At 35.0% G+C, this 27,600-nt stretch overlaps 1 protein-coding gene across 10 annotated transcripts in view; it reads left to right on the top strand.

Annotated features, from left to right (window-relative positions):
* LOC105475142 (calcium dependent secretion activator 2) overlaps nucleotides 1–27,600 on the top strand; it is a 564,483-nt gene that overhangs the window by 253,579 nt on the left and 283,304 nt on the right. For all 10 annotated transcript variants that reach the window (XM_011730292.3, XM_071094565.1, XM_071094564.1 and 7 more), the window contains one exon: nucleotides 3,639–3,757. In XM_011730292.3, the coding sequence (XP_011728594.2) occupies nucleotides 3,639–3,757 (119 nt within the window). The remainder of the gene's footprint in view (nucleotides 1–3,638; nucleotides 3,758–27,600) is intronic.

Raw genomic sequence — 27,600 nt, forward strand, 5'->3', positions numbered from 1 at the left:
CTAAGGCAGATATTTTCCTACTATAGCATTATACAAATCTGTTCTCAGTGTCCACAGTATTTTAAGCAAGAGTTATGTGTCCAGCAACAACGTAAAGTCATGTTAAGTGACGATGGTGCAGTGCATGTTTATAGGACACCAGAGAGAATAGATATGCCTCTAGTCACAGGGCCTGTGACATCAGCCAAGCTAAAATGAGTAATTATCTCTAGTTCTTTCAGCAAATCTTGCTCCTCAGACCCCATATTTCAGCCTAAGAAAACTCTGAAAGGCAAGCAGTTAATCCCATTTAAAGCTGTCACACTTCATTAGTCAGGCTTAGAAGTGGTCCAGTGGAGGAATCTTTTCTAAGAACTATACTGAGTCAAAGGAATAAAGTGCAGATTTGAAAAACTCTACTCAAATTTCACCTTCTCTTTAAAATTGCTCCCACCCTTCCCTTCTCCCACCATACCCTATTCCCTTCCCAAGATCAGTTTTTGCTATAGTACTTACCAACTAACATATAGTTCAGTTATATATTGTGTTTATTGTTAATTATCTGGCTTTCTCTACTAGAATGTAAGTTGCAGGAAGGTTCTATTTCTTTCTCTTTCTTTTTTGTTTACTGAGGTAATGAAAGTGCCTAAACAATGCCTAGTGCACAATTGACTCAATAAATACTTATTGAATTAAGGATTTTTATGGTACCAAAAAAGCAGCTGTACAGGATTACTTTTAGGTTTCCCTGTTCATTAAGGCTTCAGAAGAAATATTAAAGCAAGAGATGATCCAATCCACAAAACACTAAGCTATTCAATAATGTTAAATGTTCAAGCAATACTAGAAAAACAAATGTTGACCTAAGAAGTGGAAAGTGGGGAATGTTATCAGTGGCATGAGTATAGTTGACTTCTTTTTTTTTTTGAGACAGAGTCTCCCATTGTTGCCCAGGCTGGAGTGCAGTGGCGCGATCTCAGCTCACTGCAAGCTCCTGCGGGTTCACGCCATTCTCCTGCCTCAGCCTCCTGAGTAGCTGGGACTACAGGCGCCCGCCACCACGCCTGGCTAATTTTTTGTGTTTTTAGTAGAGACGGGGTTTCACCGTGTTAGCCGGGATGGTCTCGATCTCCTGACCTCGTGATCCGCCTGCCTCGGCCTCCCAAAGTGCTGAGATTACAGATGTGAGCCACCGCGCCCAGCCTATAGTTGGTTTTTTACACTGAATTCTTTCATTGATATTAGGCTAGCAGATTCCATGAGTTTCTCTATGTTTGGTGCTATATGGTTCCCAATTTCACCATACTGCTCAGTGTCATTCTTTTATAAACTACACATGCTTAAATGTCTCCTAACTCTGTGGTCAGCATTTCACCTGGAAGAAAGTTACCTAGTTTCACATTTTATACGTGCCTCTCTTCTTTTTACTTCTAGGACAGCTTTATTTATTTTATCCTTATGACATCAGCTACAGAGAGAATGGGAAAGAGAAGATGAAAAATAGGTCGGTTTAGCTTCCATAGGTCCACTAGCAAGTTTTACTGGGAATTGAAACACTTACTTAAAGTTAGATTAGCTGATGGTCCATGGAATTCTTGGCTGTCTTTATCACTAATTATTTAGGCCAGCTATGTTTTATTTTCCTTTTTGATATCAGATCTGTACAATCATATTGTTTTATTTATACGTATAGATTTTTTTTATCACAGAAACTGTATCTTTTGAAAGTGACAATTCTGCAGGATAAAAGGTTCCCAGCATAGTTGGAAGTATTGTTTTGAAAAGCAGAGTACCATTTCATAAGTAGTATGTTTTAGGAGGTCGTGTTTACAGTAGCTTATAGTAGAGGTGACAGAAATAATGTCAAGCAGATGCTGCCTTTCTTCTCTTGCATTTGGGCTATTTAAACACACTGCAGAAAGAGATGCAGTGTCAATAATATTCTGAAATATGAAGCAGTGCTCTTACGATTTCTAGACTTGTGGTACCCAGTTCTGTTGTTTCATACATTTTAAATGACCATCAAACATTTTTATTATTAAGAAGTTATTAGAGTAATGGTGGTAAGTCCAAGTGTATTTGCCTTTTAATTAATATGGTTATGTATTTGATTTATCTCAGCTTCTGGTTTTATTTGTATAAGAATCTAACAAATTTCAATATTACTAGCAAAAAACCTGAGTCATTAAAAATGCATGACTTCCTTTGCTTATTTTCTTTAATCAAGATTTAGTATTTCATCCCAATTTCCCTGAGGAGTGTTAGAACAGCTGTGAAAGATACTACTTTTCTCTATCAATTCTCCATTACTTTTCTTGGTCTGTTTTCGGTTAAGTCCTGATTTTGATTCATATGTTGGTATGCATTTCCATGTGAGAAAATGACAAAAGCCCTGGTTGAGGAGGAAAACCTGTTCTGAGTTTGACCTTTTATTTTATTGATAAATAACTGAGTGATCAGTTTCCTATATATTTTATGAAAACAAAATTTAACAAAAACCAAATACACATTTATATTTACAAACATGACTCTTCTCTTGTAACAGAGCTGAAAGGAAGAACACTTTTAAGATGATTTGTTTTTTGAGCGCTTTTGGATCAAAATTCTTATCACGACTCTATAAAAAATGTAATGACTGTAATAAAGTATTACATGATCAGGAACTGATACAGATTATGTTTATGGTAGATATTTTGGTAGCTATGAAACATGAATTTTATTATTATTTGTGCAGATACAACATGGGATCAATGAAGAAATCAATGTACATATATAAATGCATTTTAATCTATTTTATAAATTTTGAGAATTTAGAAGAGTTCATGATGTAACTTTTGATTGAAAACCTTATGGTAAATAATATTCATATTTGATGTATACATCCAATGAGAATGATAGGTTACAGTGTTTTAAGATTGGCAGCCTCTTCGACAAACATTAAAAAGCGCACATAAAAAATATATGTTGTCCTTTCTCTCAGGAGTTACAAATACATACGGCAATATCAGTTTTTCCAGTGTACTGAATTAAATTGGTACATATCTTTAATGGATAGAAAAATTATTTTTACTTACCAAGTTAGTATTAAGATGTTCAGTGACAAATTATAGTTTTCCATTTAATAAGATACAGTCCATAAATTAAACTCTTTTACAGACAGTAATAGTAATCTCAAGTGAATATAGAAAATTTCTGATGTCACGTGTTGATATCAATGAGTTGGTATGATGGTATAAATGTCTGCCATTAATATATACTATATTAATTTATATGGAACTTGTGTGCTGCTGTTATCATCTGCACTGAATTTTCATTTGTGATTCTGCTTAACTTCATGCAGACTTGCCTTAATTTGTTAAGGATCTGAGTTTAAATTTCGTTTAATTCACTACAGCTTATATTTATGACCTTTGACCTTACTCTTATCTGTAGCTGGCAGCAAATATAGTTTCAGTTGCCAGATTTCCTAAAAATATTATTTGCTATACCTTCTATGAATAGAGGTGGATTCTAAAGAAGATAAAAATACCAGTGATGTTAATAAAACAATTTTTTTTTTCAGTTTTGTCAATCTTCCTTATTCAGTTCATGCTGCTATTTCTGTATATTGCTAAATGTTGTCAACTTGATGCATTATTTTAAAATCATTTTATCTTTAGATTGTCATAATGGAAGTGCAAGGCTTGAAGTCAGTTGCTCCCAATCGAATTGTTTACTGTACAATGGAAGTGGAAGGAGAAAAACTGCAGACAGACCAGGCTGAAGCCTCAAGGCCACAGTAAGCCAGTTGAAAAAAATGTATTGTTGTTGTTGTTTGTTTTTTTAATCCTCCCGAAGAAACATGCTCTATTTATGTGCATAAATGTGTGGTATTACACTCTAAAACTGCTATTTGGCTAGCTTGTCTCAAATGTGTTAGAACTAGTGTGTTCCTTTCTGGATAATGATGTTATAATTAGAATTTTGGCAGAATTCCTGTGTAGTACAAACAGGAAATCCAACATGCAAATGCAAAGCTAATCATTAGGCAATAAAACATTTATAAGTCATTTCTAAGGAAAGCAAATTTTATCATCATTTGTTATTTGAAAGGTAATACATAATCCTATTTCATTTGTGAGAATTGTATTCTAATAGCCTTTTCATTTTTGTCTGTTACAGTTCTTGGTGATGTAACAGTAGATACCATGATTCTGCACAATTATTTGGAATACTTAGTAAGTGGGCTAGAGAAGCAGTTAATGACTACTGCTCCATAATCAGAGTATAAAGCTGCTTTTTGCCAGCAGTTTGATGTTTCAGATTCTGGCAATGAGTTAATTAAGTTAGTAAGATGTTCTCTTTAACTCATTCAAACTTGAGGACCCATCATGGTCTCTAGTAGAAACAACCAGGCTGGCCTGAGGAATTCAGATGCAATATGCTTGACCTTCATTTGTACATTACCTTTAGAAAACATTTTTTTTCTTCTATTTAATCTTTATTCTAAATATCTTATAGGATTTAGGATTTTTGCCTTATTATAATACCAATATGTGACCTGTTCATTCAAGAGACCTCTGTTGAGATCCCAAATAGGCACTAAAGATATATGAGAAATGTTCATTTTCTTTAGAGCAGGCAGGATAGGGAGATACAGTGGGTTATGTGTAATGGAAGAGAGGTGCTCAGAGTGTTAGGGGGTTGAAAAGAAATAAGTCAAAGCTTCTCATCCTAACCTACAAATTCCTACAGGCCTGCCCTTGACCAATCTCTCATGACCTCTGGGATCTCGCCTGCTCCCTCTGTTCTACCGATCTTCTGCAATTCATCTGCCCTCGACTTCATGCAGTTCCTCAAACACTTATCCACCCATTCCCGGTGTCGCACTTGCTTTCCCCTCTGCTTGTAGTCATCTTCCCTGTTATCTTTGTATAGCTGTTTTCTTGGCATTGAGAATCTCAACTTAACCATCACTGAGAATAATCCTTCCCTTTAACCCAGTGGGAAGTGTATATTTTCTGGCTCGCCACTTTTTAATTTTTGGACTGTGTTAATTATGTGTTTATTTTGCGATATATTTCCTCCTGAGAAAAGGACAAAACATCTTATCCTATTTAGTCTTATATCTGAGTACTTAGTAGGCATTCAAGTGGAATTTATTAATTAATTGACTAAACTTATTTTTGTGATCTAGTCACAGTATATATTTGGGGGTAATACATTAGTATATTCACAGAATTGTGTAATCATCACCACTATCCATTTTTGAATATACTCATCATCTAAAAAAAAAAAAAAACTGTACCCTTTAGCTATCAACCCCTAACCACTCCAGTCTTAAGCAACCACTAATTTGCTTTCTGTCTTTTATAGATTTACCTATTCTGGACATTTCATATAAATAGAATTATATATACAGTCATGTGTTTCTTAACAGCAGGGATATATTCTGAGAAATGTGTCATTAGGTGATTTTGTTGAACATCATAGAGTATACTCATACAAGCTGATATGGTATAAATATTTTTCCTTACATGTATATATTTCATATGGAAAGCTAAATGTCCTAGCACCGTTACATTTTTCCTGCCTGATGTGCAATGCCAGTATCAAGTGCCATATATTAAGTCTGTTCAAGTCCTTTGCCCATTTTTGTTTTCTCAGGTTTTAAGAGTTCCTCTATTTTGGATATTAGGCCTTTATCATATATGTGATTTGCAAACCTTTTCTCTCAGTCTGTGAATTTGTTCACTTTCTTGATTTGTATTTTGAAACACAAAATTTTGATGAAGTCCAATTTATTTTTTTCTTTGTTGTGCCTTTGTTGTCACCACTGAGAATTCATTGTCAAACCTAAAGTCACTAAGCTTTAGCTCTATGCCTTCTCCTAAGACTTTCATAATTTTAACTCTTATATTTAGGTCACTGATCCATTTTAGGTTGATTTTTGTATATGGTGTAATGTAAGGGTCCAGCTTCCTTCTTTTACATGTGACTATTCAGTTGTCCCAACACCATTTGTTGAATTCTTTCCTTATTGAATGTTATTTGCATCCTTTTTGAAAATCAGTTGACCATAGACACATGCATTTGTTTCTGGACTCTCAATTCTGTTTTACCAATCTATATGCCTGTTCTTATGCCACTACCACACTTTCTTGATTACCATTGCTCTGCAGTAATTTTTGAAATCAGGAGTGTAAGGCTTTCACCTGTGTTGCTTTTCAAGATTGTTTTGGCTATTCTGAAATTTGATATGAATTTTAGGAACAGTTTATCAACTTTTGTAAAGATTATGCAAAGATCACCAACTGAGATTCCAGTAGGGATTATGTTGTAACTGTAGGTCAATTAGGAACATACTGCCATCTTAACAGTATTAAGTCTTCTGATCCACAGACATGGAATGTCTTTCTATGTATTTAAGACCTTCAGTTTCCCTTTCAACAATGTCTTGTAGCTTTCAAAGTAAAAGTTTTATTTTTTGTTACATGTATTTCTATTATTTTATTCTTTTTTATGCTATTGTGAGTGGAATTGTTTTCGTAATTTTACTTTTAAATCATTCAAATTATTGGAAATATAATTATTTTTGTATATAGATTTTATGTGCATCAATCAAGCTTACTGAGCTTGCTCATTAACTCTAAAGTTTTTAGTGGATTTTGTAGGCTTTTCTATGTGCAAGACCATGTCATCTGCAAATACTGATAGTTTAACTTCTTCCTGTCTCATTTAGATTTCCATTATTTAATTTTTTTGACTAATTGTCTCTAGTTCAATGTTGAATAAAAGTGGTAAGAAAAGGCATGTTGGTGGTATTCCTGATCATAGGGGGAAAACATATAATCTTTTATAATTAAATCTGATTTTAGCTCTGGATTTTTAATAGAAACTCTTAGCAGTTTAAGGATGTTCCTTTCTATTCCTAGTTTGTTTACTGTTTTTATAATGAAAGGGTGTTTGATTTTGTAAAATGCTTTCCTACATCTATTGAGATGATCATGTGGATTTTATCTTTTATTCTGTTGATATGATGTAACACATTATTTGATTTTCAGGTGTTAAATGAACCTTGCATTCCTTGCACAATTCCCACTTCGTCATAATATAGGATTTTAAAAATTTGTTACTGGATTTGGTTTTCTGTGCTTTGTTGAAGTTTTTGGCCACTATATTCATAAGAGATATTGTCCTTGTAATTTTTTGTGTAATGTCTCTGATTTTGTTATCAGGGTAATAGTGGCCTTGTAGAAAAAGTTTTAAGTGGACCCTTCAATTTTTTTCAAAGGTATGAAGAATTTGTGTTTTGTTGAAAGCATTTGGTAGAATTCACCAGTGGAGTCATCTGGGACTGAGCTTTTCTTTGGTAGTAATTCTGTGATTATTAATTTGATCTCATGTTATAGATCTGTTCATTGTCTTTCTTCTTGAGTCATTTTAGGTTTTTCTATTAGGTTGGTGCAAAAGTAATTGTGTTTTTTGCCATTAAAAGTTAATGCCATTAAGTTTTTGATTCATCCAAGTTCTTTAACTTATTGTTACACATTTGATCATAGTTTTTATAATTATTTTTAGTTTCTATAAGGTCAGTAATAGTATTCTGTCTTCCATTTCTGATTCTAGTAATTTGAATATCCTTTCTTTTTTCTTAGCCCGTCTAACTAGAAGTTTGTCCATTAAAAAAACTATTTTAAATGACATTTCTAGGATTATTTCTTGGACTCTCTCCTATTTTTCTATTCCCTATTTTATCTTCATTCTGCACTATTTACCTCCTCCTTTTTTTAGGTTTAGTTTGCTTTCACTTTTACCGTGTGTTAGGTGAAAAGTTAGGCTTTTGATTTCAGATCTTTCTTTTTTCTTAATATAGGCAATTGCAACTGTAAATTTCCCTCTAAGCACTACTTTAGTTGCATTTGTAAATAATGATATAATCTCTTTTCATTGTCATTCATCAAGGTCCCTTTGATCAGCAAAATATTTTGTTTCTGTAGTAAATAGAGTCAATGGAAGAAGGTTCTTAGCTGCAGGAAATATAAACCCCAGGTCCTGCCATGCCACTCCAGTGGCCGAGAGAATTGAAGTCTTGTCAGTCCTGAAACCCACTGGAAGAATACTATTGTACCACCACTTGTTGGGAAGCTCTTTCATGGTCCTTAGATTATTTTATTAGGTCTACCCTACTAATCCATGAGATATTGAGGGAGTGCAACTTCTCTAATAATCTCAATGCCATGGTTTTTTTTCTTCCCCACATAATCTTCTCTGTTTTATTTAGGTATAAAATAAAATCCATCTATTGTAGATTAGATGATTTTTAGTAAATTTATACATTTGTGCAACTATCATCAAAATTCAATTTTTAGACATATCACTTCAGAAAGTTCTGTCATGGCCATTTGCAGTCTATTCCTGCTCCCACTCTCAGTTCCAGGAAACCACTCATCTATTTTCAGGCTCTGCAATTTTACTTTTCCTGGATAGTTTATATAAATGGAATCATGCAATATGTAGTCTTTGTATCTGGATTTTTTTTTGCTTATCGTAGTTTCTACAAAATCTTATATTTAATTGATACTTAAATTTGGTTTGTGAGACCAATTAACTTTTATCTGAAGTTATGTTATTTTAACACTTTTTTTTTTTTTTACAAACAGTAAAAGTTTCATGGGCTGTTATTTAATTTTCTGTATATTCATAATGTATTTGAAAGGGCTTCTGATATTGGGGAACAAGTGCATGAACAATATAAGTGAATTAAAATACTTAGAAACCTGAGAGGAAGTATTATAAAAAGCCCCCAGTGCTCTTTTTTAAAAATTACTCTTTCTGTAAGGAAATTTGACTAAAATAGCCTTTCTGTGTTTCCCCATGAACACTGAGTTAACTTTTTAAATGAATTAAGAGATTTGTGGTATCCCAGGGCAGATTACCTTAAAAATGTATCTCATGAATGCTGACCAACTGCAGCTTTTTAGCAGTGTCATTACTTTCATCCCAAACTCATCTTGCACAACAGGAAAGAGATTTATCTCCTCCATCATCATAGTGAATTATGTCTCAGACACGTTTTCCAAATTTTAATGCTTCAACAGTTTGTGCTTTGTTGGAGATAAATTCATTCTTCTGTCTGATACTAATTAAAGTGCCTTATTTAGTCCATATTTCCAATACACTTAATCAAGATTTCTGGCCATTGCCTATTTCATTCCTGTAGTTCTGATTTCCTGCCAGCAATTAGGGGGAAACAGCGTGTGAGGTTGGTACATAACCTAGGACCTGGGGTCTAATAAACGTGGTATTGATAGACAAGTTTGATTTACAAAGAGTGACGGGGAGACAGTGTAATTTGAGAAAGTTTCATTTTAATTTTTATTTTGTAAAATAGGGAAGGGAGTGTGGATAAACTATATATTTCAGTTATGGAGAAAATTCCTGTTATTTATGGATTTTTAAGTCATCGTTTCACAGTCTCTTAGTAAACCAGGAAGAGTTTTGTATGAATGAGATACAGAGGAATTGTTTCTATACTTTATAGCATTTTACCCTTTCCAGACATTTCATTTATTTTGGTGTTAGCCCATACCCTTAATGATACCACTGAAAAGAAAATGGAGGGATAGTAGGAGGGATGACCAGCTGTGGGGTGGTGAAGGGAGAACAAAATTTATTATGGTCATATAGTAGTCCTAAATTTCCTTATATGTACTAGTCTTTTATTCCCTCCAAGTGTTAAGTATCCTTTGAGTGCCTAAACAAACACAGGAGCTAGTAATAGCCTATGGAAGGTAAAAATAGATCTTGGTACCAGGAAAATAAGGAAATTCATTATTAAACACAAATAAGGGAGAACATTTAGCATGATATCTAACCTCTTTTTTAATTTTTTCATTTTTTTGTAGAGATGAAGTCTGTGTTACCCAGACTTGTCTCAAATTCCTGGCCTCAAGCAATCCTCCCACCTCAGCCTCCCAAAGTGCTGGGATTACAGGTGTGAGCCACCATACCCAGCCTTGAAATCTAACCTCTTAACAAATTTTTAAGTGTCCAGTGCAGTACCACAATAAAATAAAAGTGCACTGATAATCACACTAGGGAATTAAATATCGGTAACATTTGTTAGAGGAAAAAACCAAAAACACCAGGAAGCCACACTGTGTTTTTGCCACCCCTTCTGTCTCTCCTTCATCCCATAGTGCTGTTTTATTAAAAGCATTTGAAGATTAATGGGTCTCTACTGCCCACCCCCTGAAAGTAATAAAAAGACAAGAAGCAATAAGAAAAACTAATGAATTGTGTGTCATTAGAGAAATGTATTTATGGATATTATGATAGAACATCCTTTTGCCTCATAAAAATGATGGGAAATACAGTCTCCAGTACCAATTTCTGGAAACTTTAAATTCTTAACCAGAATTGTAATATCTGTCAAACTATTGAAAGAACATTGCAGCTACAAATGGAATGCTTATCACGATGGCAAGGTACTGAGACAATGTTTAAGAGAGATTAAATACAGACTGCATATAAAACAAGATAATCTAACCATGCTTTTTAAAAGCATATTAGCTTCCATTTTAATTCAGTAATGTCCGAATTATTTTTGAAGTATAATTCATTAGTCAGCTGTTCTTACAGACTAGAGATAAAATAAAATATGCTACATTTTTGTATGATCTTTGAAAAACTGTGCCTTCTTTTTTTTTTAGATGGAGTCTCGCTCTGTCACCAGGCTGGAGTGCTGGAGTGCAATGGTGCAATCACAGCTCACTGCAATCTCCACCTCCCAGGTTCAAACAATTCTCTGCCTCAGCCTCTTGAGTAGCTGGGACTACAGGCATGCACCACCACACCCAGCTAATTTTTGTAGTTTTAGTAGAGTTGGGGTTTCACTGTGTTGGCCAGGATGGTCTCGATCTCTTGACCTCATGATCTGCCCACCTCGCCCACCCAAAGTGCTGGGATTACAGGCGTGAGCCACCACGGTCAGCCAACTGCACCTATTTTTAATGAACCAAAGACAAAACACTCAAACCATACAAAAGTTTTCTCTCCTCTCATTTCCATCTTCAAAATCATGACAGATTGCTTCTTTTTATATAAATAAATTCACTAGAAGTAACATTTCTCAAGACCGATACTGTTGGTGCAGAACAAAATGAAGCCTAAAGAGATAAGCATTAGCCAAATACAGAAATTTACATTCATTGAGAATTTATTTACAATAAAGGGAGCAATCTGGGGATCCTTAAAATTAGAGGCATCTGAATTAATAAGAAGATATGATGGATTTAGATTCCAGATGTTAGCTGAAGAGCATTCATAAGCTCCAGTGAAAAACAGCATGGAGAAATAGGAACACTTTCACACAGTCGATAGGACTAAAAACTAGTTCAACCATTGTGGAAGACAGTGTGGCGATTCCTCAAGGATCTAGAACTAGAAATACCATTTGACCCAGCCATCCCATTACTGGGTATATACCCAAAGGATTATAAATCATGCTGCTATAAAGACACATGCACACGTATGTTTATTGCGGCACTATTCACAATAGCAAAGACTTGGAACCAACCCAAATGTCCATCAGTGACAGACTGGATTAAGAAAATGTGGCACATATACACCATGGAATACTATGCGGCCATAAAAAAGGATGAGTTCGTGTCCTTTGTAGGGACATGGATACAGCTGGAAACCATCATTCTTAGCAAACTATCGCAAGAACAGAAAACCAAACACTGCATATTCTCACTCATAGGTGGGAATTGAACAATGAGAACACTTTGACACAGGAAGGGGAACATCACACACCAGGGCCTGTTGTGGGGTGGGGGGAGCGGGGAGGGATTGCATTGGGAGTTATACCTAGTGTAAATAACGAGTTAATGGGTGCAGCATACCAACATGGCACATGTATACATATGTAACAAACCTGCAGGTTGTGCACATGTACCCTAGAACATAAAGTATAATAATAAAAAAGAAAATTTTGGAGAAAGATTATAGAATTATGATTAGTAATATTTGTTGTGATCCTGTGACAGTTTTTTCAGAACAGTCTTTTATAGTTATCGTTATTACTTGATTTGGTTTATGTAACAAATTATTGAGGGGTCTAAATTTGGAAGGGCTTAAATAGGAAGCTTAATTCTTACCACAGCACAATCCTCAGGTACTCTAGGATCTCTCTCCCATACCGTCCTTGAAGACATCTTTGCAGATGCCATACCTTTTCTGGTTATTTTAGGTATTGAATAACATGTTCAGGTATTAAATTTTTCAGAACAGTTTAAACCAGGACTTACACATTTCACAACCTTTTTTCTTTCCTTCTAAATCACTCAGAAACCTGTAGTGGGAAAAAGTGACCTTAGTCCCTTTTATCCAGTCTTGTTTTTCCTGCTCATCTAATCTTTCTACAACATTTGTTTAGGGTTGCAGTTGGGAGGAAGGGGAATTAGGCGTGGAATGTCTATGTATGTAGGTGCTTTTGTAGTTCTCTCTTGGTTAGCAAATGCCCTTTGTCATAGCAAATGTCCACATGTAACTCTTCTCCGATTAATTCTTAGCAGCTCTCCCACTGCCAGGGACTTCTAACATCACAACATTCCCTCACCAAATTATACATCCTATTGCTGCCCTCTTTCCTCTTCCCCTGGGCTACTGGTTTAATAATATAGCCTCTGTATCCTCTTTCTGCTTAAATTTCATTTCCGTAACAGATGGCTCAAATAAGGTGGAAGCTCCTTGAAGACAAGAAATGTGTATTATACCTTCTGCTTCCCCATTAGCACCAGCTGCAATAGAATGGCTCAGTAGGCACTCAGTACTCCAATCACAGTACTTTTTCTACTATTTAGAGTATTTAAAAAAGCCTCTCAGTTGGTCTCAGACTATGATACTTGGTCTAGCATCTGCCCAGTCCAGTCCTCATTCTCCTACCCCAAGTTCCAATTTTTCTAGAAATTCCATGGAAAACATATTCACCATAAAGGGCCAATTCTTTTTCTTGTGTGTGTTCACTTTAGGCTCTAGTTCCATGGTCACTTCCAGACTTTTGCTACCCTAACTGGGACGATGTTTTTCAAACTGTGAGACTACCTGGATAAGCAAGACAACTTCCCCAGGCATACATAGGCAAATGTATATTTTTAATGGGACTGAGTAGGAACCCTCTAGTTCTGTAAGTACCCTTTCCTAAAGGCCTTCTGCTCAGTCTCATTCTCAGCCTCCCTTTCACAGTCATCCTTCTCCCACTTTACAAAAGAAAGGTACAACTCTCACTCAACTCAGGTCTTAACAGTGGTGGTTCTTGTTCCAGATTGAAAAAACCTCCAGGGTACCGTTCAGAAGGCAAATGTGTAATATTACCATTGGTTTTGAGAAAGTGATTGATTGATGATGTAGTAAATTCTTCTGCAAATTAGATGGCTTGTATTTTACTTTCAGTAAAGTTGGCAAAGAATTTATACAAGTATTCAAGTGCTAAATAATTGAAAAAGAGTTTTTGCTTATTAATCGCTGCATGGTTTGGGGACATTTAAATAGGAATTAAATTGATGGGCATTGCTGTAATAATGCTCCCATCTACTTATTTTCTTAGAGCTTACAACAGAAAAAAAAATCCTGGATTAAAATTAATGCTGAACTCTGTTTCAATCTATGGATACATGCACTAATTGGAAGAAAAAGCACTATCCATTTCATTGAGATGCATATCTAATTTATTTTTTATATGTATTATAAATGTACATTTGTGGGACATATTTGTTTTGGATCACTTGAGCATTACTGTCTAATAAAAACTCAATTCAATGATTTTTGGGACTAGACCCTTATGATCAGAGAAAAAATATATACATATGTATGGCATAGATAATTTTGATAAGGTCATTAATATTCAGGCATTAACATATATTACAGTAGAAAACAATTCTAAGTTTCTGGGGAAATGAAATCAAAGTAAAGTGTTCTATGAAAAAATATTATAAATTTCTGTAAGGAGTTTTGCAGGTATTTTTCTAAATCGGTGGTGGGATCATATTGCTACAAAATAGTCATACACTGCATAAGGATATTTTGGTCAATGATGGACTGCATATATGAATGACTGGTCCAATAAGTTGATAATGGAGCTGAAAAATCCTATCTCTTAGTGACATCATAGCCGTCGTAACATCACAGTACAGTTACTTAATTTTTTTACTAATTCAGTGTAACCTAAGTGTTCCGTTTTTATAAAGTCTGTAGTAGTGTGCAGTAGTGTCCTAGGGCTTCACATTTACTCACCACTCACTCACTGACTCACCTAGAGCAACTTCCCGTCCTGCAAGTTCCTTTCATGGTAAGCACCCTATACATGTTTACCATTTGTATTGTTTGTACCGTATTTTCAGTGTACCTTTTCTGTGTTTAAATATGTTTAGAGATACACATACTTACCTTTGTGTTACAGTTGTCTACAGTATTCAGGACAAAACATGCTATACAGATTTGTAGCCCAGGAGCAGTGGGCTATACCAAATAGCCTAGGTTTGTAGTAGGCCATACTGCCTAGGTTTGTATAAGTACACTCTGTGATTTTCACACTCTGTGATATTCACACTCTGTGATGTTCACATAAGCAAGCACAAAATTGACTAAGGATGCATTCTCAGAGGCTATCCCCATCGTTAAGCAATGCATGACTGTAGTTAGATTCCATTGTATTTACTTAAGAGTGACACCACAGTTTTATGTTAAATGTCAGTGTTTCAAATGCACCAGAAATTATATTCTTTGCAACTCTTTATGTTAAAAATTTCTAGATGTCCACTTAAAAATGTGTGAAGAAGGTAAATTTTTCAGAATTATTGTGGGAAGTGCATGAGAAAAAGTTTGAAGTGTTGCTTTTCTAGGATATGCCGTTTATATGAGCCTGAATTAAGTCCTGAAGTTTAAACACTTTAGTGTTGTCATACTTCACATGCAAATTTTTGAACCCATACGGTCAGAAGAAATGCCTTTATTCTAAGATGCTGCAACTGTTACATCTAGAGCTCTGTCCAGCAGTCCAAGAGATATGCCCAGGGCTGGTCCACCCTCAGTGCTGCTGGTGCAGATCTTTACATAGGGCAGGGTTCCTAAGGGGGCATTAAAGTACAAATCTTCTGTTGGGACACAAGCCCAGTAATAACTACTCCAGAGTATTGCTGTAGAGAGCAAATGGAGATCGCACATGTAAAGGATTTGTCAAGATCTTCAACAATCTGTGAGTGAATAACAATGGTGATATCCACAAGTTAGGAAAGGCATTTTAAGAAACCTAGTTGCATAGCTCTTGGTATGAATTAGTAAATAAGTTCATGCCTTGAGAAATTAAAATTCATAATATTTAAAAACAGAAATACATTGAATGAAGGATAAGGAAGTAGAATTTTTCTGTTGGAAAATTTTAAAATTGTTTACTTAACAAATCAAGATTGTATTCAAGGTGTCCAACATGATTATTTGATATATGTGTATGTTGTGTAATGATTATTACAATCAAGTTAATATATCCATCATCCCCTATGTTGTACAGAGATTCCTAGAACTTGTTCATCTTATAACTGAAAATCTGTACTCCTTGATCAACATCTCATTTCCCTCACCTTCAGCCTCTGGCAACCGCTGTCCTACTCTTCATTCCTATGAGTTTCACTTTTTTAGATTCTACATATAAAGATCATGCAGTAGTAGAATTTCTACATTTTAAAATGTTAACGACAGGGGATTATAGTGGGTGTTTATCAGTACAACATGGTTTTACGAGAAAGACTGAGACATTGCAGAGTATAAATCCTAGCTTTGCCACAGGTTAGCTGTGTTACTGCGGCTATTTGTATCTGTTCGAGTCTGTTTCTTCATTGGTATGAAAGAAAGAGTGGTACCTATTTCAAGGACCATTTTGTGAGTTAATTGGGGTAATATAGGTAGGAACACTCAATCATTATATTCTGCAGGTACCTCTGCCCATATATTCACTATTTTTTCTTTTAGCCTTTGCTTTAAGTGGTGTTTATTTTTTTATTTTTCTACTCATGTATTCATTTTTCTACTTTTTTAAAATCTCTTCTTTTAGCATCCTATTTTTAAGTCCAGGAAATTTACAGGAGGAGTTTCACACTTAATAAAGGATTGAGTGCTTTTGACAGTACCAAACAGCAAACATTATTTTATGAAGTGGAATGTGCTTTTGTTTCCCAAGTCCTTTCTGAGATTTTTGGCTTGGGTGTTTGTATTGTCATATAATATTTATTTGTTAAGCACTTTATAATCTTTTTTTAAGATTTGAGAGTTAGCTACAATCAAATGGAGATAGGTTTCAAAATGAATAATGCCTAGTGTCAGTTATGAAGGTAAAAGATTCGTTGGTTGTCATATATTCTCTATCAACATTGGTTTTGTGTCTTAGTTGATGTCATTGAAGATTTATATCTGCTGTGCTAAAGTGCAGCCGTCAAAGGATCTCTAGTGCTGTGCAGCATAATGTCCTGCAGTTGTTGACAGTAATTTTACAGCCGTGTCTTCCATGTTGGCACCATGTTAATACATTATATGAAGAGCACTTGACTATTACTTGTTCTGGAGTTATGGAATTAAGGTGAAGCTGGGATCTTCCTCTGTAACTGACACGTGCATTAGCAAAAGAAATGATAATCTTAAATTGGATGCAACCTTATATTATTGCTATTCTTTCAGATACAGGGAAATCTGAAAGAGTTCATAAAAATATCTTGGAACACTTTGTAAGTCCTCAGTGGTAAGAAGAGAATAGATGAGGTTGTTTCTGCGAATCAGAGTATTCAGATAACCTCAGTGAACTGGAGATCCAAGCAGAGTGGGAGTCAAAAATGCAGCCGTGTGTGGTGGCTCACGCCTGTAATCCCAGCACTTTGGGAGGCTGAGGCAGGTGGATCACCTGAGATCAGGAGTTCGAGACAAGCCTGACTAACACAGTGAAACCCCGTCTCTACTGAAAATATAAAAAACATTAGCCAGACGTGGCGGTGGGCACCTGTAGTCCCAGCTACTCAGGAGGCTGAGGCAGGAGAATGGTGTGAACCCGGGAGGCGGAGCTTGCAGTGAGCCAAGATCACACTACTGCACTCCAGCCTGGGTGACAGAGCGAGACACCGTCTCAAAACAAAAACAAAAACAAAAAATGTCATACTGTCTCATGCCTTTGTGTATACACATGGTACCTCCCTGATCTTTCTCTGCCCAGGAACTCTGATTGATATTTCAAGACCAGTTCAACTTGGTGAAGGTTTTGTACCCATATTGATCTCAGAACACTCTCTTTTTCATTAGCACAAAGTCAATACAATATATTTCCATTTTTATATTCTAGTGACTTATGTATAGCTTCAGAGCAAAAAATACTCATTTTTTAGCTTCCATAGTGTGTTTTTCTATATACACATTATATAGAGATTTTTTAGTTATGGAGTTTTGTATGCAGTATAATTGCAGTGGTCGTAAGATGAAGATTGACGTTCTTTGCAAGTGAAGTGTATTTTAAAATGTATGCCCTACACCTCCCATCTCACACATTCAAATGAGGTAATTCCCATTTGAAAAAATAAACTTTCTTTTTTTTTCTTAATTTGGCCATGATTCTGATCTATGCATTATGTAATTATTTTATATGTATATCAGTCTGCTACAGGTTCTCCTGCTTTAACGGAAACTTTTAGCTCAAACCACCTAAGTAACGTATTTTTCCTTACTGAGACACTATTATTTATATATCCATGACAGTGATTTTTCTCCTTTTATTTATAAGACATTTTTTGTCAGTAAGTCATTTAGTAAGGTTAATGGCAAGCTGAATATTTTAAAATTAATACAGTTTTTTTAAAATTATAATTTCTAAGCCTTCCTGTTTAAAAGGGAGACTTAAATCTCCTGAAGTACTGATAATTATCAGGTAACTTTTGCAGCATGAGAGCTATTGTCCACAGGAGTTTCTCCTTCTCTTTGAAATTTGAAGAAAATTTTCTAAGTATAGGAACTCTGCGACCTGGAAGATAACAGCACTTTTTTTTTTTTTTTTTAATTTTGTTTTGTTTTCCTGGGAAGAATAAGTCTATGTAAACTTAGGATTTGGGGAATTTTTTTGTACTTACATGTCTTCCAAATTAAAACTATAGGCTTTAGAAACATGGCTGCAAAGATATTCATATAACATTATTTAAAGAAATGTTTTTTAAGGAAGAGAAGATGAGCCTATTTTTAATTTGTTTTGTTCCCGGAACTTCATTGACTTAAGACCACCAGAGAAATCACAGTGGTGGTGAAGTGTGGCTAAAAAATAAAAATGAAGAATTAGTCAATTTTTAGACAAGTAACACTTTTGTGTTCCTGGCTCAGATTTCCTTATTACATAAAATGCAAGATGGATCTGGTTGGCGAAGATGTGAAGTCTTTTGGCTTATAAAATAGCAAATTTTACCTGAAGCAAGTCTGTGAAATTCTCACTGTGTTCTAATGTCTAACTTTCCTTTTTTGCCGTAATATAGCTTTGCTGGCAGATGGCAGCATTTGGATCATATTGAATTTGGCAAATTCTCATAAGAATCTTCAAAAATTTTAATATTTGAATGTGAAAAAAAATCATGAATTTTATATAGTTCTACCAAAATGGTAGAGATGAAATTACATCTTTTATGTCCTGTATTACTTCACTTTCAAGTAGGGTAGATGTCTAGGAAAAAAAAGTGGAACAATATTTATGCACTATGAATATGATTCTAATGATGTGAAAACTTAACCTATCATTATCCACATTTAAAAAATTGTGTTTTTAAAGTGGTGCATTTTTTTTTTGTTAAAATAAAATCAGTAGCTAAATATCAACATCCACATCAATATTAAATAACTTTAGCTGTTGGTTCCCTCTGAAAACCCAAAATGTCCAATTGTTTGTTTTACATGTGAGCAGTGTTTCAGGTTGCCTCATTCTTGAATTCTCTCTCTGCAAATACTGGATTCTGGGTGAAGGCCACTGATCCAACATCTGGGAGAGGCTCATTAGTCCTTTATTAAATGAAACTTTTGGTAACTAGGACCCAAACAGACATAAGTTATTTTAAGTTCAGCTCTGAACAAACTCATGTCATAAAAAGTTTTTGTTGGACTTTACTGTTTATTTGAGCTTTTTGCTAAGCATATACCTTACTAATAGTGGGAATAGAATTATAAATTGCTTAGAGCAGGGGCCTCGATTTCTGCTGTGGCAAGCTCATTAAAATTACAGAAGTAACAGTATTTCTAGAAGACTCAGAGCAAGTTTGTGGACTAAATGTGATTAGTCACGTTTGTTATGAGACTTACTAACAGATGGACTTGTTTCCCCTATAATCAGACAGATTGGTGATTACATTAAAATTTCATCATTAATATTTTCTTGGGCATATCTGTGACAGTTTCATGGCTCAGTTTTTTTCAGAGAAGGTCCCCAACTAAGCCAGTGACCTTTGCTGTTTTCCCACAGTTGGTGGGATCTTTAGAAAGAGAAACTTGTTTACACCAGTCTCAGCTTGGCTTTCTTGCTTTGACTCCATGGAACTGCTCTTTCTGTTCGCAAAGAGGCTAATTCCTTGACTTAGCTACTGCATGTGTTGTTTGTTTTGTTTTCTTTCCATCATGTAGCTTCTGACGGCCTGGATGAAGAGTGTCCGTCCATTTTTGTAGCCATCCTTTTTTTAAAACCAGTCTGAAGATGTAATTGTCAAACAGCGAATTCTTTTAAGTTGATCAAAATAGTTCACAGTTTTGTAGCACCACTTATGTGAATTAAGATATATTACAAGGAAGATAATCTGATCTAGGAATATTTATCCATATAGCATGGATGAGCAAGAATTTCACAGGAAAATATAATCACTGCCTTTAATTAGATAAGAAACAGTATAGGTACTGAGATGATAAACAGAAAAGGAGGAGTGTGTTTAGAGGTGAAATATAAATGTTAAAGTAACACAGAATATAGTATAGTATATCATATATATATATATATATATATATATACTGTATCCTATATGTATGTATATTTCATATTGTATGTAACATTGTTTATCTGAAATAAACTTTTACAAAGGGCCTAAACCTGTGAAAGAATACAAAGAAATAGCTTTCAAGTTTAGAAAGAAGACTGTTACTAAAATAAATTCTACAGTTAACAAAATATGCTTTTTAGTTATCCAGATTAATACCAGGCAGCCAATCTTTATCCTCTCTGGATATATTCACGTGGATAACTTACTCAACACATTAAAAATAGAAACATTTATATTTCACCTTTAAACGTACTCCTCCTTTTCTGTTTATCAACTCAGTATGTGGTATTTCTAGCTATTGGGATTCCTTAGCCAGAGACTTGGCCATTTATTATTTCTTCTTCTTTTTTTGATTTCTATATGTAAATTCTGTTGATTCTGCCTTCTTAATATCCAGCAAATCTTTCTTACCACATCATCCTTGCCTGCCCCTTGGTTTGGGCCCTTGCTAGGTTTATTTCAGGAGCCTCTGTCTGGTTTGACTTCCACTTATCTCTGCACCTCTTGCATCTCCAGCTTAGATTCTATGCTCTATAGTATTTTCAAGGAGGAATTCTGTTGCATTTTGGAGGAAGCTGTTTTTATCAGTGGAACTATCCCCTGCATCCACAGTTATTGAACTTCCCTGGCCTGTGTCCACACATTTTTTTGATGCTGTCCCTACCAGGAGCAGGTCCCATTCCTGGGAAGAATACTATCCTTACACATGGTCTGCCTTCCTTTCATTCTGCACCTAACTACTTTCCCTTTACCTTTCCTTGAAGGCTCTAGTTTAGGATGCTTTTCTCTGTGAGGCCTTCCCTGAGCCCTTGCTCCCCTCCTTCCCCAGAGGTCTTCAGTAACACCCTATATATTCTCAGTCCCCAGAACTCTCACTGTATGCTCTAGTTGTCTGTCTTTTTGTCTGCTCCCCAACAAAAACTAGAAGCTCCCAGAAGACAGAAGGCAGGTCTTATTCATCATCGTATCCTCAGTATCTGGTTCTGTAACTAACCTTTATTTGATGAAGCATTTAACCTCCAATAACTGACAACAGTATTATCTTAATAACTTATTAATGAAGTGTCAGTAAGAGTACTTCATCTATAGGGAGGACACTGTTTTACCAAACTTAGTTACGCCTATAAAACTGTAGATATTCACTGACTGGCCTGCTAGTATTAATGCATGAGAAAGTTAAATGAGTCTGAATGGACTTAATAGCAGCTGGGAGCCAGTTGTCACCCTAATTTCCACCCACTACATAATTAAATACAATCTGCTAAGTGACATTGTACAAATCACTTTCTGTGGCCCAAATGTCCCTTCACAAATTGCAGCATTAATATTCCATCTCACATATCCAGAATATTTTTGCAGCAACAAAAATGGTATATATTATTTAAATTTCCTTTATATATCACTTGGGGTTTCTTGGAGAAACTACTTTTTAAATGTAAGCTAGAATTGGAACGTTTCTAAAGCTATTATAATATTCTCATTTAAAAAGCATAGGGGGTATTTTCCTTTTGTCCCAACTCTTATGTGAATACCCAGGGTATTTTTCAAAAAAGACATCTTCGTAGCAAAGGTAGAATATTTCTATTTAACCAAATACACAACTCTGCTTGTTTTGAATTAAAAATTTTCCACCCACATTGCTTACTTCTGACTTTTGCCTGTGGAAATGAGGACTCACAAAACAATTGCTAGAAAATATATTTATGTAGGGAATCTAAGAAAAAAGAAATGGTAGTTCTAAAATAATTAAATACCTACCTAGGCAACAAAATGTCGTCTGTTTTGTAAACATGTATGATTTTCGTGGTCGAAGGACCCAGATAATGTTTTTATTAGAATAATGTCTCATGTTTGTGTTATCCTTGTTTCAAAAAAAATAAAATGTTAAAAAGATGCCAAGTCTGCCTTTGCCAAAAGTTCTGTATGCTTTCATTGAAAAATATGCTGAATAGATTTATACCTTGAGTAAATTGGAACAAAAATCCACAGTTACATTTTTTATTCTCCCAAAGCGTATCAGATATGTTACTTGATTGGTTAGCTTAATGTTTGTGAGTTATTACAGAGAAAATTGGAGGTAAACTGTCTTCTAACCTCTAAGTAGCATTTGATTTTACAATATGTACAAATGGACTTTGTATTTTTTTTTATTTCAAGGAAGAATTTTTAGAGAATAAAAAAATGATAAGAGATTCATTTCAGAGACAAAACTATGGTTTCTACTTAAGCAGTCAAGTGGTATTTCATTTTTGTGGAGTATTCTATAGTTATTCTCTACTGACACAGGGCATAGACACAATGATGACCTAATCATCTTGCAGAGGTCCCACCTGCTAATACCACCCTCCTTGGGGAGTTGGGATTTCAACGTATACACTGTAAGGGGACACATACATTCAAACCATAGCAGCAGTGCTCAGGTAAATTAAGAACAAGCATTTATTTGCTAAGTCTTCTAATTTGCCAGATATAATGATAGTTATTTTACTTGCAGATTTCTTTTTCCGAGTAATTATGTGAGGCAGGACTTATTAGTGTTTCTATTTTTAGAAAAGAAAACAGATACTCAAAAAGTTTAACTGACATATGATGATAGTTTGGATATTTGACCCCCCCAAGCCTCATGTAGAAATGTAATCTCCAGTGTTGGAAGTGAAGCCAAATGAGAGGTGTTTGCTCATAGTGGCAGATCCCTCATGAATGGCTTGAGTGAGTTCTTGCTCTTTTACTTCCTGCGAGAGCTGGTTGTTAAAATGAGCCTGGCACTGCTCTCTCATCCTCTTGTTTCCTCTCTCCCCAGGTGATCTCTGCACATGCCAGCTCCCCTTTGCCTTCCACCAGGTGTGGAAGCAGCCCGAGGCCCTCACTGGACACCCAGTCTTCCAGCCAGCTGAATCATGACCCAAATAATTTTTTTCCTCCATAAATTACACAGTCTCAGGTATTTCTTTATAGCAACACAAAATGGGTTTGTGTTGCTGTAAAGGAACCTAAATTAACCCAGTTCTTCAGTAGGGAAACCAGGATTCAAACCCAGTCCTCTTAGATTCCAAATTCTATGTTATTTCTGCACATCATTGTCTTCTCTCTTGAATATGTAATGTGTGCCTTTTATGTCCAGAGCACAATGTTGTTTACAGTGGGGATGTAGCTATGGTTGCTGAGGGAAATCATAAACATACATCGGTAATGACTTCTGTCTTAAAATGAAGGTCATCTTGAAGCTTTTCTCACTGCTATAGTATTTGTTTACATTTCACACTTTTCCTTTTGACACAAACCCGAGTCATGAAGGCCAGAGTCTGTTTGCCTTCATCTTTGCATTTTCATCATTCATTCCCATAAATGGCATATGATAGGTGCTTACTAAATATCCTTTCAGATTCTGGACAATGAGAACAATAATTAACACAAAGTGTCATTATTTAAATGTTCCATTAAGTGCCAGGTAGGTAGATGTTGGAGAAACATAGATAATAGCAGTGATTTCCACCCCTTTAAATTCTTAGTGGAGCTGTTATGAGGATCAAATGTTTTCTAACAAAATGAGCTTAAATGTTCTTAAGCTTTAAAAGCCTGTGTGTATAGCATTTTTGTTCCAAGGTATCTCAACATTTAGTTGTTACTGTGGCTGTTGGAAATCGACAGCAGGTGGGGTTTCCTTCCCTGAGTAACATGTGGGTAGATCTCACAGGAACCATAAGCAACAGGATAACTGGCAGCAACTGTCTGGCCTGTGAAGATTACCAGGTCTCACTGCTTGACTGGACTCCTGAGGCTGCTTGTGACATGTCACTTCTGTACAGTGGACCGCAGTGCTGGTATCCCTCTGGATATTCCCAAGACTAATTTTGAGCCCTCACCATGCACTTGAATATCCACTTGCCTCTGCTGTATGCATCATGCTTTTGTTGAGTTCCTGGTATTTTTGGCTCTTTTCAACTCTCAGAAATAGTCTCAGGTCATCCTACCCTCTATGGCATCTGGGATGTTTGTGTAATGCAGGGACTTTTCCTATTGCTTCCATTCTACTTCTGTGTAGTTGGAAATTCTCTTTATTTCAACTAAAGAAACTGTCATTTAGGAAAGAAAAAAAGTTGTTGTATCTTCAGGGGAGCCCTAAAGGGGCATTCCCAGGGGAAATGCAATAAACCCATATAGATGATCTATCCTGGCATTCCCCCTGTAAAGCCCTCCATGTTACTGCTCTGATACAGAATTAAGACTCTCTTACCTTTGGAGTAGTTGGAGACAGCTGAGGAATATTTGCTTTTAAATGTAAGCAATTAAGAATAGTATGTACTGACATTATAGTACTTGGCAATTCCAAGATCTTCAAATTAAGAAAATATAAAGCAAAACATTTTTATGCCACCAAATGACAGGCCCAAAAGAACATTAACCCTCACTTAAAGTTCTGTCAAATGAAACATCAATTAGTGGAAGATATCTTGTAAAGAAAGTACTAGTTATTGATGGACACTCTTACTTTTAATATGCTGAACTGATTACCTAGTGATAATTATAACCTCATAGTTTGCAACCCGTTATTTTAAATTTCTCTAGTACTTCTTATCTTTAAAAGGTAATATATTCATTATATTACATTTGAAAGGATTTTTTTATTCAGTTCATATAACACATCTAACTCTGGTCCCACAAAATGGGAGCAAGTAGGCTGAGATTCTCACGTAAACATCAAAGTTGAGTGTATGGGAACAATATGAACATAACATACTGGTAAATTTCTGTAGATTAGTAATTATTGGTGTATACAGTATAGTTGTGCTCATTTCCACACCATTGCATTTGATTATTTAAACATCCTTCTGGAGGATTTGTGCATTTTTTATGCTTTAAAGTTAAATTAACATATATCAATTACTTATTCTTTCCCATATGTAAGTTTTTAAAAATCTTGATTTTCATCTTATAAAGCACTGAACTTTTTTGTACATTGTCACATCTTGCTTTACAGTTTTACTTGGTCAGTTTTACTTGACCAAGTAAAACTGTAATGCAAGATGTGAAAAATTGTTCTCTTCAAAATTAGATGCTTCAAGCTAATGTCTTTGAACTGTGCTGTTATGAGGGAAGGAAAGGAAAATGCTTGTGAGAGATAATCTCTTCTGTTATTTCTGAAACCTGATTTTGTGGTAACATGCTTGCTAAACTTTCCCAGAAGAAAATGGTACAAGTGTAATATGATTTTTCTACTCTGGATATGGAGGTTTAATGGCATGAATACTTCACAAAAGAAATACAAACTTTAAAGGACAATTTTATCCTATTTGTCCTGAGGCCTTTGCAATCCTTAGAGCAACCAAATGAGCACTAGCTCTTTGAAGGGAAAGGGAAACTTCTATGAGACAATAAGGAAGAGAAGGAAGATAAAGCTTGTAGGATTTTTCTCTTATTATGAAAGTCATTATCCCTTCCATCCCATTCCCCAATATTGTTCTGCCTTAAAGTGCAAGATGTCATGTCAGGATTTTGTCTCTTCTTGTAATGGTTTTTTTGTTTTGTTTTTTGTTTGTTTTCCTTTTTGAGATTGGGTCTCACTATGTTGCCCAGGCTGTCTTGAACATCTGACCTCAGGCAATCCTCCTGTGTCAGTATCCTGAATAGCTGGGATTACAGATGTGTGCTGCTACACCTGCTTCTTGTCACGTTTGAAGAAACAAATAACTTTGTGTTATCTTTCCATCATAATAGAAAGTTTTATTCAGTGTTTTCGAAAGATCCTCCCAAAAGTCTAGAATGATAAAACTTAGTTACTTTAAAGGGTATTTTCTAGTTCTTCTATTAAAATTTGTGTCATATCAGTTTTATAGACTGTAAATTATGTTTGAAAGGAGGGATAAAAGATGGTATACAGAAATACATTAAGATTAAAAGTAAATCTCAGTTCGTAACACTTTGCCTATTGTAAGTTGACCTTTCATTAATCATCTCATTTCTTCCCCCCTTGTCTCCCTTTCTCTTCCTCTCCTCAGATTCTCACATGGCTTCTTTTTCTTCCTCTCTTTTTATCTCCTTTGCCATTTTTGCTGTTAGTTGATGTCTCTATTGCTCTCTCTCTTTTTTTGATATTGTCTGGATTTTAGTGTCACCATTTTATGAAACAGATGAACACTTTAATGTTCAAAACCATCAGTTTTTTCAGGTAGATATTATCTAGTAAAGCTAAAGCAGTACTAATATGGATGCTAGTAAAAATAATGAACATTCTGTGTGCACTTTCTATGAGACACGTGCTGTGCTCTTACGGTTATTAACATGAGTCATTTTCATTGATACCTCCACTATATTCTGAGGAACGTATTATTAGGTTGTGGTAAAGTTGCTTGCCCTGGGTCTTTTCACTTATTGGTGGTCTCCAAGACCAGAATCTGTCTCTTGGGTCTGTACTTTGTAGCCCTATTTCTGCACCATTGTACTCTGCTGTGGGCAAGGTCTCATGTACTGGTTCTTTTTTATTTCCTTTTGTTATTTAATCAGTCTTTTTTCCACAATGTTTATGTGAAACTATGTAGAATAATGTTGTAATATTTGTGTCACTAATTTCACTTAGATTGTTATCTTTGATATATTACTATGAAGAATTTTTGTTTTGTTTTGTTGAAAATATAGAGTAGTATAGTTTGATGTCTTAAATGACAGTGTGATTTGTGGGATGAATGTTATCCTCATGGCCTAGAAAGCCATTCTATTCATTGTCCTCACTGTATTGCATGCAGTATATTATTAAACTGTATGTAGTTCAATTTAGATATCTCAAGTTGGAATTTCAGATACTTTTATAGTATGTCAACAATAATGATGGTGATAAGTTAGGCAGTTTTTATAAACATTGATCACCCAATTTAAACTAATTTAGTTAGATGGGTAGAAAATTTGGTTTAAAATACATTCAGTAAATAAAAGGAGTTAAAAACCTGCTGTACAAATTAACTATTACAATTAAAGGAAATAATATTTGTTTATCATAAAATTTTGAAATTCTTGCTAGTAAATTTGAATTTTGTATTGCAATGAATTATTTAAAATTTTGACTTAGGATTATAATGGAGCTATTTGTTGTAATTTTTTTTTACTAGATAGGTAAATTGTTTTATGAATCAACCTGTTAGGATAACTTTTTTATGTTTAAGATAAGTTTAAAGTATTGGGGTGCCTTAGAAATCTGTCCCTGATCTTTTGTTCTTTTCATTATTTATGTAAAAACAGATGAATATATATGAAGGTGTCTGTTGCAGCACTGCCTGTAATGTTTAAGACTGGAAACAACCTTAAAGTCCTTCATTAGAAGAGTGATTGAATAAATTATAGCACAGCCATACAAGGGGAATGTCTTACAGTCTTGAAAAGAATTACATAAATCCATGTTCTGACACATGAAGAAGTTCAAGATATAGTGTTACATAAAAGAATATGTTATAGAACAATTTGGATATCCCATTAATTTTTAAATGAATAATAAATGTGCATTACATTTGACCATATGTGTGAGGGTTGGTTTCTGGGCTCTCTGTTCCAGTCTGTTGGT

The sequence above is a fragment of the Macaca nemestrina genome, chromosome 4, assembly GCF_043159975.1.
Source record: "Macaca nemestrina isolate mMacNem1 chromosome 4, mMacNem.hap1, whole genome shotgun sequence".
In the NCBI taxonomy this organism is placed as follows: domain Eukaryota; kingdom Metazoa; phylum Chordata; class Mammalia; order Primates; family Cercopithecidae; genus Macaca; species Macaca nemestrina.